Raw genomic sequence first — 18,650 nt, 5'->3', positions numbered from 1 at the left:
TAGTCCTTGGGGAACATCGATCCCTCCGATGATCATGTTGGTCACGTGTTGAGGCTCCTCTTGTTCGACATGTTTGTTGGCATCCCTATTCCTGAAATGGTTTTTGGCTCGCTCCCTCATGAATTCTCGGAGGTGCCCGTTGTTGAATAACCGATCAACTTCTTTTCTCAATTATTGGCAATATTTAGTCCAGTGACCATGAGTGTCGTGATACTTACACTTCAAATTAGGATCTCTCTAGGTGGGGTCAGACTGCAATGGTCGGGGCCACTTGGTCTCTTTGATACGTCCTATGGCTGATACAATGCTGGTAATGTCCACGTTGAAGTTGCACTCCGATAATCTTGGTACTTTTATATTCTCGAGTGGCTTGATAAACCCATTTTTGCTCATCAGACCTCGACCACTAGGCCCTCGATCGCTTTTTTTCTTGTTCCTTGCGGGGTGACACCTGAATCCATTTCCCCTTTGGTCTACGTTGTATGGTTGATACCGATGTCGGACCGGTCTGGCTCTTGATCAATGGCTCTCTTAGATCTATCATCGGTTTTGATGGTATAAATAGATCTAGAAGTGGCCCCGAGTTGGTTTTCCTCGACCCTAATCTTCGACTAGTACCTATTGTGGATGTCGGTAACCGTCGGGCACTCCACTAAATTTTGTTTTAGCTGTTGAGAGGCTAAGGAACTTCGGGGGTTGAGACCCTAAGTTAATGCCTGAACGGCATAATCATCTGCAAATGGTGGTAGGTTTATCCGTTCCATCCGGAAGCTTGATACAAACTCCATGAGCATCTCGTTATCCCTTTGTTTGACGTTGAAGAGATCTGACTTTCTGGTTTTGACCTTGATGGCCCCGACATGGGCCTTTATGAAAGTATCTGCAAGCATAGCAAACGATTCAATAGAATTTGGGGGCAAGTTGTGATACCATATCATTGCTCACTTGAACAAGGTCTCCCCAAACTTCTTCAGTAACACCGACTCAATCTCATCGTCTTCCAAATTGTTCCCCGTGATTTCGCACGTATAGGAAGTCACATGCTTATTTGGATCCGTGATCACATTATATTTGGGGATGTCGGGCATACCAAACGTCTTTGAGATCAGTTTTGGTATCGTGCTCGGAGGAATGGGCTTCGAGATAAATTTCTTGGAATCCGGCCCCTTAAATATCAAGAGTGCTCCCGAGATTTGATAGACCTTGGAATTGTATGTTTCCACCTTCTTGTCATTAGCCTCAATCTTTTTCTCACCTGATTCTACTCATTTCGTTAACGCTTCGAGCATTTTCATTATCTCAGGATTTACCTCGGGCTCAGCTTCACCCGGTCTCTCGATAATCATTTGTCTCTTCGGGTGCTTTCTCGGGATTGTTCGGGCTCGACCCTATTGGGTAATAATTAAATTTGTACGCGGTTTAAAGGATACATAGTTTAATTCAATACAAATAGTTAAGAATGATAGAAAAATGAATTAAAAATGAAACAAACAATCAAACCGCTTGCAATGTTAAGACCAGGACTTATCTTAGATGGAATAATGAAGTCGACCTCGATTATGCCCTCGATTTAAGCCCAATCATGAATAAAGAATAGAACAAGCGAGTAAAACTATCAACAGATGCTTAGAGAACAAAAATAAATTTTTATTGTCTTGGCTTGTGTGTTACATTGTGTCAGACTAAAAAAAACTTTTTTTTATAGTAGGAGAGTTTCAGTCCTAGTAAAAGTTATAAAAAGGTAAAAACCTTCGTTTCCCGATAATAGTTGATCGATATCGAGTGAGATTTGAGCCGTGATATTCGGTTGAGAGTGGGTATATGGCCATATATCCATCATGCATAACTGTTCAATGTGTCTCCGAGGTCTAGAACTTACACTCAGCCCGGGCCCGTCGCTTTTCCATGTCTGATGTCAAATATATCGTTCAACCTTCTTGGGTTTTGATACGAAGGGTGTTTGACCTCGATTGTAAAAATCAGGCCCGTGCTCCCCCTTCTTTCTTTCATCTGGGAACCGAGATAGACATTGCCCCCGATTTTACCCGTATACACACTTAATAGACAATTTTTCTTATTTTACTATATATATTGATTTTTGAAAAATCAGTACTGTAACAACTAAATTTCGCTCCTGAAAAATAATAATTAAGATAAGAAGTATAACGACAAATATTATATTCGATTTCAAGTGATGGGGTTACAATCTCTAAAATATCTCAAATCTAAAGAGATGTAGTCCTCTGATTCTTCTCCTCACGTATGATGGTTCAAGAGCTAGAGAGCTTGATCTTGAACTTGACGGATTTTAGGTTTGTAGTACGTCACGAACAATTTAAAGGTCGTCACGAACTAGGATTTGGTGTTGGGTTATCACGAATGGAAGATTTGAAGTCGTCCACCTATGATTTGAGTTCGTCTTTGGAATTAGACCACCAACGTCGATTGCAGATATGGATGGAGACCTTGATGCTATTCTTCAAAGCTTCTTTAGCCTTTTCTTCTACTTACTTGAATGTTCTTCTAGCTTTCTCCTTTGACCCATTTATATAGGTGTGGGTGGAGTAGCATCCAAGAAAATTCTAGTGAGCCATTGGGCCTGAGGCTCATGGGTCGACCCATTTGATGGAAGGCCAACAAATGGGCTCGACCACTCATATATTGGACTTTTATTTAAATAAATTTAATTGAATTTAAATAATTGACTCAATATTTACTAGCCCATAATATTTGCTTGGACTAATATATATTTAATATATGGTAAAATTCAAATTTCTTATGGATTTAAATTTGATAATTTTAAATTGTCTACAAATGTCCCCTACTTCAAGGCTTGTTAGAGTAGGCTTTTCCAAAATCAAAGAGGAGACTTGAAGTAAAAGTGAAGATAACGTCTCTTTATGACTCCCTTAATCAAACTGTCCGATATACCAAGGTGAACCATCTTGTTTTCCTCTCCATTTTTTGAGAAGAATTTGGTTACATCAAATTCCTTTGGTAAATACCATAATATACACATTGCACCATCAAAATTGAACTAAGCAGTAGATTACAAAAATAATACGGCTCGAAATTAGCTCTTTATGGGTGTGGATTACCAAATTTGGTAACAATCCACTTGAAACCTAATAGGACAAGTTAGTTCTCCTCCGGTTCAAGCAACCTTCTTCTCCAATTTGAATTTTTCTCTCAAAGTTTTCATATAGGACTTGCTAGTCAACTAGTGATTGACTTTTATTTTTAAAGGAAAGTTCTCGTTTACCAGGCTAACAACAACTGAATTAACACTTCTATAAATAGAAGAGGTCCTAGAGCGCTCTTCATGAAGGTTTTCTGCAGTTCCTCCTTTTTCTTCGGCATCTATTCATGGCTTGTGCTCCTCAAAAGAAAACTTTATATGTTGGCATAGGAGCATCAAAAACACAAGCCGCTTGATTCTTTTGATGCAAAACTCATAGGAATACGGATATAAAAAAATCAGATTAAAATATGTTATGTACCTCCTCGGCTAACATTTTAAACGTCAGATCGTAATTTGTTGTTTTATATTCTTCAGATTTGCACGTCTATGGAAAAAAGTTCACATCTTATTGTAGGAGACTCCAAATTGTGAGCCACTAGATTCTACTAAAACAAGACATGGAGAGCTGCAACATATCCAAGAACTGGAGCAAAAATCTTTTTGCACCATCTAGGTAATGTTTTATATTTTTGTTTCAAGTGTTGCAGTGTTTGACCTTTCAGATTGGCGTGCCTTCAAAAAAAGGTTCATAACCTAGTGTACGAGTGTCCAATTGCAGTCTGCTTGATTCTACTGACTCTAGAGTCACAGGATTACAAAAATCAAAATTTCACAGCCAAACTCCTTCTGGATCATATGGAACTAATCTTTGAAGTTGATGTACGCATCTGCCTGCTGATCTCGCAGCTTTGTGCACCTTCGGAGAAAAAGTCGCATCATGGTGTAGGAGCGTCAAAAAGATAGGCCACATGATATCCTTGACACTAGACACAGAGTTCTGAAACATATCAAAAATTTGAAGCCAAATTCACTATGTACCATGTCATGAGTATTTTTAAAACTTTGCTTCAGATTTTGCGACACTCAAATTTTTTCAATTTTGTGCGCCTTCACTGAAAGATTCATATCTTGGTGCAAGAATACCGAAATCACAAGCGGTTTGAGGCTATAAAATCTAGACTCCCCGAAATACGACTTGTGTAAATATCACAATCATATTGCTCCTAGATCATCCCAGATAATATTCAGAATTTAGGAGACGAGTTCCAACTAGTTGGCTCTTTCAGCTTTGCGCGCCTTCACCAAAAAATAGTTTCTTACTATAGGAACATCGAAATTGAAAGCTGATTGATTATGGTGATACTAGACTCAAATGAATAAAATATATCAAAATTTTCACCTCCAGCCACCTTCTGGATTGGATGGAATTAATTTTTCGAACCTAATCAACGCATCTAGCATGCTGATCTCACAGCTTTGTGCACTCTCAGTGAAAATGTCATATCTCGAGATAGGAGCTTCAAGATCACAAGTCGTTTGTGCCCTTGAAAAGAAGACTCTAAGAGATTCAATATATACAGAGCTTGATGTTCCATCCTCTTTGATCCAGTCATAGTGAATATTTGAATCAAAGGTCGAAATTGGAAGGATTATTCGGGCAGCATACTTCTTTTTAGTTTTTTGCTGGTTTGGCGAGAGAAAGGTTGGTGCCTCCTCATCCTCGTGGCTTTGGTGACAAAATTACATGGAGGACTTCTGTTTATAACTTTTGGTTAGAAAGTTCACGGAGCATCCCTCACCTTCAAGCTTTGGCACGGGATAACTCCTTCTTCCAACTTGGTGAAGAAGTTCATGGAGCGTCTCATCCTTCAAGCTTTGGCGTGGAACAACCCCTTTCTTGCAACTTGGTGAAGAAGTTCATGGAGAAGTTCACGTCACAATGATCTCCATCTGTATTGAAGCATTGTGTCACCAATACCTTGGGTTGCACTTCTTTTTCTTATCTTGTAGGTTTATAAATAAGCACAATCAGTCTCTATGTCTGTCCAAAAAGACGAAAGTGATGTCCACATGATTGGAGGGGAACCACTTGGTGTCTCTTCTTTACATATGCATGACCTCGGTGAGATAATAGTTGGTATGCTACCTCCCTTGAAGAAGTCTATAAGTGTATTTCACGTTTCCTTCTTGCGGCTTGATGAAAAGACACATGATGCATCTCCTCCTTACGACTTGGCGAGAAGGAGGTTTGGAGCGACCATATACCATCCTTGGTAGGCGAGCACGTGGATCATCCCATCCTTCAACCTTGTGGTGATGAATTACATGGAGTGCCTCAACCTTCAAGATTTTGGTGTCAAACCACATCTTCGTTCAGTTTGGAGAAGTCCATGGAGCGTCCTATGCTTCAATTTTTTATGTAGACCAACCCCTTATTGCAATTTGATTAAGAAATCCATGCAGTGTCCTAAATTCCAAGCTTTAGCATAGAACAACATCTTCTTGCAATTTGGAGAAGAATTTTATGGATCATTCCATCCTTAAAATCATTGAAGTAAAACAAGCTCTTCTTGCATAGAATATTCTTTTCACAACTCGATGAAATAATACATATAATGCCCCATCTTTCTAGCTTCGGAAGAGAGCATCATCAGCTTTTCTTTGTCATTGTGATAAAGTAGACTTTTCTTTTAATGTCCTAGATTTTGCCTAGGCCACCTTTTTTGAGGTTTTCAACCTAGCGAATTTATTTTTGCCTAGGCCGCATCTTTCAAGGTTTTCAACCTAGAGAATTTTATGTCCTAACTTTTGCCTAGGCTACCTCTTTCGAGGTTTTCAACCTAGCAGACTCCTTTTTTTGGGTGTCGTTCGCAGTTTAGGCTCATGTGAGCCAGGAACATAGTAACATGTAGTTTAGGCTTGTGCGCTAAGGAGTGTATCTTCTTCAAGGATAATACCTTTTCAAAAATTTCCCATTGATAGGGCCAATTATCATGTCATCTGCATCAACTATCTTGTAATCTCCACTTGAATAGGCTTCTTGCAAAACATATGGACCATCCCATTTTGAAGTGAATTTTTCCCTAGATTTGCAAGAGGTAATAATCGGTCTTCTTATTGCAAGAACTTGATCACCAACTTGGAAGGATCTCAAGAGAACCTTTTTGTTGAAAGCACGAGAAAGACGAGCTTGATAACATTAGAGACTTTGTTGAGCTTCTAGCATTCTTTAATCAAGGGACTCTAGTTCTTCAAGGCATAGAAGAGCATTTTCTTCTTCAGTAAGACCTTCTTGGACACCGAGTCGCAAGGATGGTATTTGACGCTCAATAGGAAAAACTACTTTGACTCCATAAATAAGAGAATAAGGAGTTGTTCGTGTAGACGTGCGATGAGTCATCCGATATGCCCACAAAGCTTTTTCCATTCTGTCATTCCAATCTCTTTCAGATTTGGAGACGGCCTTCTTTAACAAGTTACAAAGTATCTTGTTAAATGCTTTGGCTAGTCCATTTGCAGCAACATAATACAATAACGAATTACGTTGCTTGAAGACAAAAAGGTCACAGATCTTGGTCATCAATTTGTTATCAAACGACTTGCCATTATCTGTTATTATATAACTAGGAATGCCTAAACGATAGATGATGTTCACTCGATTGAAGTTTGAAATATTCTCCTTCTTCACTTCCTTGAGAGCGACGACCTCGACCCATTTTGAGAAGTAATCAGTTGCAGCCCAAATGTATAGATGTCCTCCAGAAGATTTTTGAAGTGGTCCAACAACATCTAATCACCAAGCTTAAAATGGCCAAGATGCAAAAGTAGGGTGTAACATTTAAGGTGGTTAGTGTATAAAATTTGCATAAAACTAGCAAGCCTTGCATCTTCGAGCATAATCTAAATAATCTTTCACCATTGTCGGCCAGTAGTAACCGATCCTCTTAATGTGGAAGTGAAGCTTCGGCCCAGATTGATATGATCCACAAACTCCAGAGTGTGCCTCTTGCATGGCTTGAGTTGATTCATTTTCTGCTAAATAACGCAAGAGAACTCCATCAAATGATCTTCGATAAAAAGTGACTTTGTAGTAAGGGAAGCGAGGGGCACGCGATGAATTTCAATCTTTCTCCTTGGATCTTCTGGAAGTATCTCATGACATAAGTAGTCGATCATGGTTTATTACCAATCAACCTTCTCATCTTCAGTGATGGCTACCAAATGCCAGAGCTTTCTTTCTTCATCCACATTCTCGTCTGGTGGTACTATTCATTTTTGGTAGATAGTGATTTGTGTCTGGCTGGGCAGAGTCAGTGTCGAAGCTAGAGCAACTAAGGCATCAACTTTCTTGTTTTCCTTCCTTGGCACATGCTGAAGAGTTACATAGTGAAGCCATCCAATCAATTTCTGCGCATAATCATGATAAGGACGCAATTTTGGCTTTTTAACCTTGTAGCTACCTAGCAATTGATTGATCACTAACTTAGAGTCTACAAAAATATGTAATTTGAGTTGTGTCGCGACCCAAATCCCGGTCATGATGGCGCCCAGCACACTACTAGGCAAGCCCGACCATTATTCAACACTTAACCCAATTTATCAAAAATAGCAGAAAGAAATATCAATTAAGCAAGATTAAAGTACTGAAGATTTTAACAAAATACACAATATAATCTCACTAGGACCCGGTGTCACGAATCTGAGCCTCTAGAATACAGAATATCATCCTAATACACGGTATATCCAAAGTCCGATAATGCGGAAATAAAGAGATAGGATAGGAGGGAGAAGATCAATGGCTGCGAACGCCGTGCAGCTACCTCGATACTCCCAGAGGCTGGATCTGCTGATCAACTGGATCTACTGAGCCTGAGACTGCCCTGGATCTGCACACAAGGTGCAGGGAGAAAAGTGAGTACTCCGACCCAGTGAGTAATAAAAGTAACTACAGTCTGAAAATAAGAAAATCCAGTAAATACACAAAGTAAGCTACAATCCGAATATACAACAACATATGGAACTGAGCAGCTAAACACAAGTATAAATAAAAATACATGAATGCAATGCAATGCATATGATGGTACATTCCAGTACCCACTGCGGCATGCAGCCCGAGCCATCCATATTTATTTATCGTCGACGGCGCTCACTGGGGGTGTGTACAGACTCCGGAGGGGCTCCTACAGCCCAAGCGCAATATCTTGGTCAGTCATTATTACCTGACCGGTCAGCCATTGTTACCTGACCAATTTATATCATACAGTGCCATTGTTACCACTGTTCAAGTATATCATCCAGTGTCATTGTTACCACTATTTCAAGTATATCACACAGTGTCATTGTTACCACTGTTTCAAGTATATCACACAGTGTCATTGTTACCACTGTTTCAAGTATATCACACAGTGTCATTGTTACCACTGTTTCAAGTCACTTTATAATCAGTCCAGAAAATAATATAATAAGCCCCTTGGGCATTTACAAAACAGAAGTTCCCAGCCCGGAATACATTTAAAAATATCATTTAAGTTTTCAACACTTAGAATTATGGCTGAGTTTGCAAAACAGCATTTAAAACCTTGGACTGAAATTAAATGATATGCAAATCATGCTAAGCAGTAATATCAATCCTCGAAGGATTTTACAAATCGGCACAAGGCCCCAAACATGGCATCAAGCCCAGTAATATCAATGAAGTATGTGTATCAATCACCAGTATAGTATAAACATCACACGGGATGGACCAAGTCACAATCCCCAATAGTATCCGACCCCGCACTCGCCATGGAGTGCGTGTCACGCCTCAATATAGCGTTACGATGTGAAAGTCCGGGGTTTCAAACCCTCAGAACAGCATTTACATCTATTACTCACCTCAAGATGGCCAAAAGTCTACTCCGCGACGCCCTTTCCTTTCGAATCAACCTCCTCGCACGTCGAATCTTGCCAAAACCACAAGGAATATATTACAAAAGGCTAAGGGAATATAACCCAATCGAAAAGACTCGAAAAATATCGAAAATCACGAGATTTGCAAAACCCGAGCCCCGGGCCCACTTTTCGAAAAATTACGAAAGTCACATCACCGGATTCCTCGTCTCGCCACGAGTCTGTACATATAAAATTTACCAAAATTGGAGTTCATTTGACCCCTCAAATCACCAAATCTTATTTTCAAATCCCTATGCCTAAATCCTCAATTTTTCTACAATTTTCATGCTCAAATCCATACATAATTGATGTACTTAACTCAAAATAGCTGCGGATAACTTACCTTCACATTGATGATGAAAATCCCCTCTTTAAGCTCCCCAAAAATCGTCCATACTTTGAAGAAATGAAGAAAAGTGAGCTAAATCCGTGTATAAAAGAATCTGTCTGTGCTTTGTCGAGTTGTACCTTGCACTTGTGTTATACAAGTTGTACATCCTATTAAAATTGTTTCTTGTCGGACACCTTCTGTTTAAACACCCATAATGTCTTGTATAAATATCCAAATGACAAACGGTTTGAAGATTTAGAAACTAGACTCAAAGATCTTTAATTTGATAGGTTGTACACCATATAACTCTTTATATATCCCGAGATATAAGCTTCTAAAGTGCATCGTAAATTCTGCCGAAATTGCTCCAGCAGCCCTTTTCGATCCATCTTAACTTTCTGAGATGATATCCAAATCGCGAATGGTTTAACTTTCCGAAAACTAGAATGTATGGACTACATTTTTTGTGTTTTGCACTTTTTCTTATTTCTTATAGATTATAAGATATGAGCTTCCAAACTGGACTACTCACACCTAAAATTTTCTGGGCACAGCAGAATGTTCTGCAATTTTTCCTAAGTCCGAAATCACTCCGAAACACTCCCAAGCCCTCGGGTCTCCAAACCAAATATGAACACTAACTCTAAAACATCACACGAACTTGCTCGAGCGATCAAATCGCCAAAATAACATCAAAATCAATGATTTGAGCCTTAAATCCAAGAATTCTTTCAAATTTCATAAACATTCAAATTTTCCAATTTAAGGCCGAAACCCGTCAAACAACGTCCGTTTGTAACCAAACTTTACATAAAGCGCTTAACCAACATATATGACCTGTACCGGGCATCGGAACCAAAATACGAGCCCGATACCATTACTTTCTTATCAAATTTCATTTTCATTTTCCTTAAACATTTTTAGAAAACAATTTCACGAAAAAATTCATTTCTCGGCTGGGACCTCGGAATTCGATTCCGGAAACACGTTCAACTCCCATATTTTTCTATGGACCTTTCGAGACCGAAATATTACGGGTCCGGGTCCGTTTACCAAAAATGTTGACCAAAGTCAACTTTAACAATATTAAATATCAAAAATTTTCAAATTTTTCCCATAATTCATATATTTCAACACAAAGATATTCCGGACACACTCCTAAGTCCCAAATAACCTAACGAAGCTATCCAAACCATAAAATTCGCATTTCGAATCCGATATCAAAATTTTCACTTCCGGCCAAATTTTCTCAAAAACCTTCAATTTTCCATCTTTAGCCGAACGACTCCAAAATGACCTACGGACCTCCGAATTCACTTTCAATCGCGCTTCCAAATCCAGAATCACCATACGGAGCTACTCCCAGTCTCGGAATCCCAAACGGACATCAATAACACTAAAATGCATTTTAAACCAAACTGATGCATTTTCTTCTAAAATGCTATCTTCCACAATAGGCGCCAAAACGCTCTCGGGTTATCCAAAACCCGATCCGGGCATACGCCCAAGTCCGAAATTATCATACGAACCTGCTGAAACCTTCGGATCCCAATTCCGAGGTCGTTTACTCAAAATTCCAATCCTAGTTCATTTCTTCAATTTTAAGCTTTCAAAATGAGAATTTCCATTTAGATTTGACTCCAAACTTCCTGAATTTTAATTCTGACCATACACACAAGTCAATATACCTGAGATGAAGCCGCTCATGGCCTCAAACTGCTGAATGACGCGCCGGAGCTCAAAACGACCGGTCGGGTCGTTACAATCTCCCCCACTTAAACATACGTTCGTCCTCGAACGTGCTGAGAACTACACTGAAGTAGTCTGAAATCACTTGTTTAACACATCATGCACCTTCCCATGCTACCACTACTCCGTTGAGCACATTAGCTCGATAATTCTGTAGATATACTTATTTATTCAAGCAAATAAGCCATTAGGCCCAATTCCAACATCCTGAATTTCCCTGCCAAGCCTGTTTCCATCATACGACCACCATATCAATCTCCACACGTTGTACCCAAACATGACTGCATAACTTTGCTGAATTCACACTTTGCATCACTTTACACATAGAACCACAATAACATTCTCTAAACATAATAGTCGAAATTCCACGAATCTGATGCTCCCATTGCATCTCATGATCTACACAGGTCTTGCTCTAGGTTTTTTTTTTCAACACCGATACGACTGAAGAGATGTGCCAAAATTCACAACCAACTATTGAATCAACAATTCATTGGATCTACACTCCTGACAAGTTCCTTTACCTTGTCCCAAACCAAAGAATGATCTTTGCTCTATAATATACTTCATATAATCAGTTTGCACTGACCCCAAATCTAGTAACCTCATCTCACCCAGTATGAACTGCTCAGGCAATAAGCCACCTCAGACATAATCAAAAATCCCACAAGACGCCACAATGTGCCAGTATGCTATCAATTCGAACGCGATACAAAAGGAAGGCAAACTCTAGAAGGAACTACTCAACTCGCACACTAACATAGACTTCCTCAGAAAACAGGGAAACAGAACATGCAAAATCAAGTATGGGCACTGAACTGAACATCACACTGTTGCGGCGTGCAACCCGATCCAAATAACATACCCATGGCGGTGTGCCACCTGATCTACATATAGAACTCACATAAGGAGTTATACGTCGAGCTGAATAGCTCATCACATCAAAATACCGAATATCGGTCATAAACATACTAAGGTGCATAATATCATTCCCAAGGAAACATATAGCGCTATAGGCTACAAACTCAAGCACAACTGAGGTGCGATACATGATCTAAGTCTCATCATGCTCATATAACATCACCGCTGAGCGGAACCTCAACACATAAGGAATTTACCAAGCCGTATCACAACTCATACGGTGCAATATATCTTTACATGAATTAACTGACCACGAAATAAGACCGCGACTATCCTTCCATAAAGAGCGCATTGCTGAAATAAACACAACTGGCCTGACGTAAGGCTCACTTCCACATTTAAATCTATCCACCGACCTCAAGTCGATCCTGATCGTGCCAAGCTAGGCCAATAATCTTTCACAGGTCCATAACCCAATAAACAGAGTGCCCTCCAGGCATAAATTCTCAAATGGATGATATTACCAAAATCCTCATACTTGGTTTAAATTTCTAATTAATCAAGTGACTACATGTCACACTTATACAATATTCCTGTGGGACAAGCTCCCACCATCTTCCGAAATAATTAACGGGTCTGCACATCCAAACCACCGGCTGCACTAACGCTGAAAAGCGATCAAGAATCCCTAACCAGGATGCAAAGCCTTTCTCACAGAACACCGACCTCAGGTGATACTGACGTCAATACCCATCTTACTCAAAACACTGAAACTCATATACTGCTCATCCGAGATCGTGACATCACAGTCATTGACCAAACTGCAACCTTGGTCCTTACTTCAAATTCCATACCACTCACTGCACCTCACGTGCCAATATACGATAGACGCGATTTCCATCACAACTCTGGAACCGCCGATAGGCTAATACTTCATCACATAAGACTTTCCATTTAACTCACTTCAGGAGAACTATAGCAGCATACAGGCGAATCCTCATAATCGTCGAATATGCCAATCTCTAAGTAGTTGTCCAAGCCACCATAACACTTTCTGGGATCCGCCTACTCATAATAGGCCCTAACAAAAGAATGCTTCAGAATAACATCAATCACTGCGGCCGACAAGCCTCACATGCATAACTCGATCACGCTGAACGAACCGATCACTGACACCAGTATACCAACTCAACTATGGCTAATCAATCTACTTCCTTCCAATTTATCCTTGATTGCCTTAGAAATAATAATATCTCCCTTTAACACCTAACTTATTTCAACCAAACTCACCCCGAGTGACCTTAAATCACGAGACCATGCTGTCTCAAATACCATGACCATTTCATGTCTCTCAAATGCTACACCGCAAGTCAAAACATCATAGAACATTCTGTGCCTTTCTTCATAAGCTGCTTCAAAAGCTTGACTCTTAACCGTACTTATAGACTCAAAATCATTAGGCACCACACTTTACCTCTTGAATTAACTAGGACCGCTATTGAGAGCCACCCAGCTCTGACTTGGCCCCGAATGCAACCAACTCTACTGAATTTTATAACATATGAATACCCTCTCGATAAAGCACCTAGAGGGATCACTTCCCTCGAAGCCTGCACCTATACGAGGCATAAATCATGAATCTTCCCTCAAGTCTGAACATGAGCCAATAAGGCTAACCATAGCATGCATCCAACAATTCATTTACTCAAATTACCACTCATGGTCCTTTTCCGTAGCTGCAATAACCCACCAATACGCCAATAACCAGAATTCACGCAGGTAATAAACCGTGCAATCAGCTAATCAACAGCAAGCTCCCCAACTTGGCTCGAAGCCATAGATCACAACACATATACTCTATTGATGTCGTAATATCATGGTGAGATTAAACTCACTCCATCATAAGCTCGTAGAAACACGAATCATCTGGAATTTTAACTCTTCTGCAATTCTTGCATTTACTCACACAATAGTTAAGCCCACTCTCTAGGCGACCAATTTTTTTTTAAGTCCTAAATTTTTCAAAAATTTCGGCAGAGCCTCCTTTGTAATTGGTCATATCCACCTTCCAAAGAATCACCAAAACCATCCTAACAACACATCCACAACTTGACAAAGCATCACAGTGCATATCAATTACATAAATCTAAATTGATACATGGACATGCGCTGCACCTATTTGAATCATAACACATAGAAATTACCCTTCAACCCTCCATTATTGGGCTATTCAACTAAGTAGGAACATATTCTTTCTTTAATATTTTCGACCTTCAAGGTGGTCTCCTTGACTCAACGATTTTGTCATAATACATTTACGGAAACGATCTCAGCTCCCAGACTTATCTAACTAGGAGACACAAAAAATATTCTTCATGCGCCCATAACTCTTGCTACTCAACAAATCACAATAAGAAACGAATCACTTAACAGTTCATCTACTATCCAGTAGGCTTCTTCGCCACTACCAAGTCGTACAAATACACCTCGCCCCTCGATCGGGGAATCAAAAGACATCGAGACACATCTGATACTAAGCGCCCGTTAGTGCATACGATCACGCGGAAGGAATTTCAAAAGTTTCTTTTCAAGCTAAATCAAGGACGCACGATAAGAATTCAAGAATGTGAAGTTTTCCTAAAGGTTCGGCAGCCTCTCAAGGATAAGTACAGACGTCTCCGTACCGATCCGCGAGACTCTACTAAACTGGCTCATGACTCGCGAGACCAAGTAACCTAGGCTCTGATACCAACTTGTCATGACCCAAATCCCGGTCGTGATGGCGCCTAGCACACTACTAGGCAAGCCCGACCATTATTCAACACTTAACCCAATTTATCAAAAATAGCGGAAAGAAATATCAATTAAGCAAGATTAAAGTACTGAAGATTTTAACAAAATACACAATATAATCTCACTAGGACCCGGTGTCACGAATCTGAGCCTCTAGAATACAGAATATCATCCTAATACATGGTATATCCAAAGTCTGATAATGCGGAAATAAAGAGATAGGATAGGAGGGAGAAGATCAATGGCTGCGAACGCCGTGCAGCTACCTCGATACTCCCAGAGGCTGGATCTGCTGATCAACTGGATCTACTGAGCCTGAGACTGCCCTGGATCTGCACACAAGGTGCAGGGAGTAAAGTGAGTACTCCGACCCAGTGAGTAATAAAAGTAACTACAGTCCGAAGATAAGAAAATCCAGTAAATACACAAAGTAAGCTACAATCCGAATATACAACAACATATGGAACTGAGCAGCTAAACACCAGTATAAATACAAATACATGAATGCAATGCAATGCATATGATGGTACATTCTAGTACCCACTGCGGCGTGCAGCCCGAGCCATCCATATTTATTTATCGTCGACAGCGCTCACTGGGGGTGTGTACAGACTCCGGAGGGGCTCCTACAGCCCAAGCGCAATATCTTGGTCAGTCATTGTTACCTGACCGGTCAGCCATTGTTACCTGATCAATTTATATCATACAGTGCCATTGTTACCACTGTTCAAGTATATCATCCAGTGTCATTGTTACCACTATTTCAAGTATATCACACAGTGTCATTGTTACCACTGTTTCAAGTATATCACATTAGTGTCATTGTTACCACTGTTTCAAGTATATCACACAGTGTCATTGTTACCACTGTTTCAAGTCACTTTATAATCAGTCCAGAAAATAATATAATAAGCCCCTTGGGCATTTACAAAATAGAAGTTCCCAGCCCGGAATACATTTAAAAATATCATTTAAGTTTTCAACACTTAGAATTATGGCTGAGTTTGCAAAACAGCATTTAAAACCTTGGACTGAAATTAAATGATATGCAAATCATGCTAAGCAGTAATATCAATCCTCGAAGGATTTTACAAATCGGCACAAGGCCCCAAACATGGCATCAAGCCCAGTAATATTAATGAAGTATGTGTATCAATCACCAGTATAGTATAAACATCACACGGGATGGACCAAGTCACAATCCCCAATAGTATCCGACCCCGCACTCTCCATGGAGTGCGTGTCACACCTCAATATAGCATTACGATGTGAAAGTCCGGGGTTTCAAACCCTCAGAACAGCATTTACATCTATTACTCACCTCAAGATGGCCAAAAGTCTACTCCGCGATGCCCTTTCCTTTCGAATCGACCTCCTCACGCGTCAAATCTTGCCAAAACCACAAGGAATATATTACAATAGGCTAAGGTAATATAACCCAATCGAAAAGACTCAAAAAATATCGAAAATCACGAAATTTGCAAAACCCGAGCCCCGGGCCCACTTCTCGAAAAATTACGAAAGTCACATCACCGGATTTCTCGTCTCACCACGAGTCCGTACATATAAAATTTACCAAAATCGGAGTTCATTTGACCCCTCAAATCACCAAATCTTATTTTCAAATCCCTAGGCCTAAATCCTCAATTTTTCTACAATTTTCATGCTCAAATCCATACATAATTGATGTACTTAACTCAAAATAGGTGGGGATAACTTACCTTCACATTGATGATGAAAATCCCCTCTTGAAGCTCCCCAAAAATCGTCCATACTTTGAAGAAATGAAGAAAAGTGAGCTAAATCCGTGTATAAAAGAATCTGCCTGTGCTTCGTCAAGTTGTACCTTGCACTTGTGCTATACAAGTTGTACATCCTATTAAAATTGTTCCTTGTTGGACACCTTTTGTTTAAACACCCATAACGTCTTGTATAAATATCCAAATGACAAACGGTTTGACGATTTCGAAACTAGACTCAAAGATCTTTAATTTGATAGGTTGTACACCATATAACCCTTTATATATCCCGAGATATGAGTTTCTAAAGTGCATCATAAATTCTGCCGAAATTGCTCCAGCAGCCCTTTTCGATCCATCGTAACTTTTTGCGATGATATCCAAATCGCGAATGGTTTAACTTTCCGAAAACTAGAATGTATGGGCTACATTTTTTGTGTTTTGCACTTTTTCTTATTTCTTATAGATTATAAGATATGAGCTTCCAAACTGGACTACTCGCACCTAAAATTTTCTGGGCACAACAGAATTTTCTGCAATTTTTCCTAAGTCCGAAATCACTCCGAAACACTCCCGAGCCCTCGGGTCTCCAAACCAAATATGAACACTAACTCTAAAACATCACACAAACTTGATCGAGCGATCAAATCGCCAAAATAACATCAAAATCAATTATTTGAGCCTTAAATCCAAGAATTCTTTCAAATTTCATAAACATTCAAATTTTCCAATTTAAGGCCGAAACCCGTCAAACAACGTCCGTTTGTAACCAAACTTTACATAAAGCGCTTAACCAACATATATGACCTGTACCGGGCGTCGGAACCAAAATACGAGCCCGATACCATTACTTTCTGATCAAATTTCATTTTCATTTTCCTTAAACATTTTTAGAAAACAATTTCACGAAAAAATTCATTTCTCGGGTCTGGGACCTCGGAATTCGATTCCGGAAACACGTTCAACTCCCATATTTTTCTATGGACCTTTCGAGACCGAAAAATTACGGGTCCGGGTCCGTTTACCAAAAATGTTGACCAAAGTCAACTTTAACAATATTAAATATCAAAAAAATTCAAATTTTTCCCATAATTCATATATTTCAACACAAAGATATTCCGGACACACTCCTAAGTCCCAAATAACCTAACGAAGCTATCCAAACCATAAAAATCGCATTTCGAATCCGATATCAAAATTTCCGCTTCCGGCCAAATTTTCTCAAAAACTTTCAATTTTCCATCTTTAGCCGAACGACTCCAAAATGACCTACGGACCTCCGAATTCACTTCCAATCGCGCTCCCAAATCCAGAATCACCATACGGAGCTACTCCCAGTCTCGGAATCCCAAACGGACATCAATAACACTAAAATGCATTTTAAACCAAACTGATGCAATTTCTTCTAAAATGCTATCTTTCATAATATGCGCCAAAACGCTCCCGGGTTATCCAAAACCCGATTCGGGCATACGCCCAAGTCCGAAATTATCATACGAACCTGCTGGAACCTTTGGATCCCAATTCCGAGGTCGTTTACTCAAAATTCCAATCCTAGTTCATTTCTTCAATTTTAAGCTTTCAAAATGAGAATTTCCATTTAGAATTGACTCCAAACTTCCTGAATTTTAATTCTGACCATACACACAAGTCAATATACCTGAGATGAAGCCTCTCATGGCCTTAAACTGCTGAATGACGCGTCGGAGCTCAAAACGACCGGTCGGGTCGTTACAAGTTGCCTCATATCAACGGTCATCGCAAGCCCAAGTATGAGTGCTTGATATTATACAACGTTGTTGGAGCAATGTTGTGTTAAGGTGAAGGAATATGGCAAGACCACTCCTTGAGAAGTGACAAATACGACACATGTGCTAGCTTCTTCCGATGTGCGGTACCATCAAAATACATTTTCCAATTGTGTTGTACTTCGATGACCAATGCATCCTCATCAGGTAGTTCTCTAGTCAACTCCATATCATCAAGTATTGGATGACCCTCCAAGAAATCTGCCAAAGCTTGTCCTTTCATAGTTTTTTGTGGGATGTACACAATCTCCAATTGTTGAAATTGGAGGTACTACCTTGCTAATCGTTCATTGAGGACGAGTTTTAACATAACAAACTTGATCGGGTTCGCCCTTGAGATTAGGCGGATGACATGAGCTTGAAAGTAGTGCTTCACCTTTTGAATTGCGAAAACCAATGCCAGACACAACTTTTCG

General features: G+C 39.8%; 1 protein-coding gene across 1 annotated transcript; it reads right to left on the bottom strand.

Moving 5' to 3' along the window:
- Nucleotides 1-4,417: 4,417 nt before the first annotated feature.
- LOC138885221 (uncharacterized) lies at nucleotides 4,418-6,602 on the bottom strand. The gene is made up of 3 exons (XM_070166135.1): nucleotides 6,311-6,602; nucleotides 5,980-6,211; nucleotides 4,418-4,748 (listed from the first exon to the last, which is right to left on the bottom strand). The coding sequence occupies exons 1-3, from the start codon at nucleotides 6,600-6,602 to the stop codon at nucleotides 4,418-4,420; spliced, it is 855 nt and encodes a 284-aa protein (XP_070022236.1).
- Nucleotides 6,603-18,650: the final 12,048 nt, after the last annotated feature.

Source organism: Nicotiana sylvestris, chromosome 2 (assembly GCF_000393655.2).
Source record: "Nicotiana sylvestris chromosome 2, ASM39365v2, whole genome shotgun sequence".
Classification (NCBI taxonomy): Eukaryota; Viridiplantae; Streptophyta; class Magnoliopsida; order Solanales; family Solanaceae; genus Nicotiana; species Nicotiana sylvestris.
The sequence above is the reverse complement of the archived record's forward strand: the minus strand, read 5'-3'. Positions and strand labels throughout refer to the sequence as shown.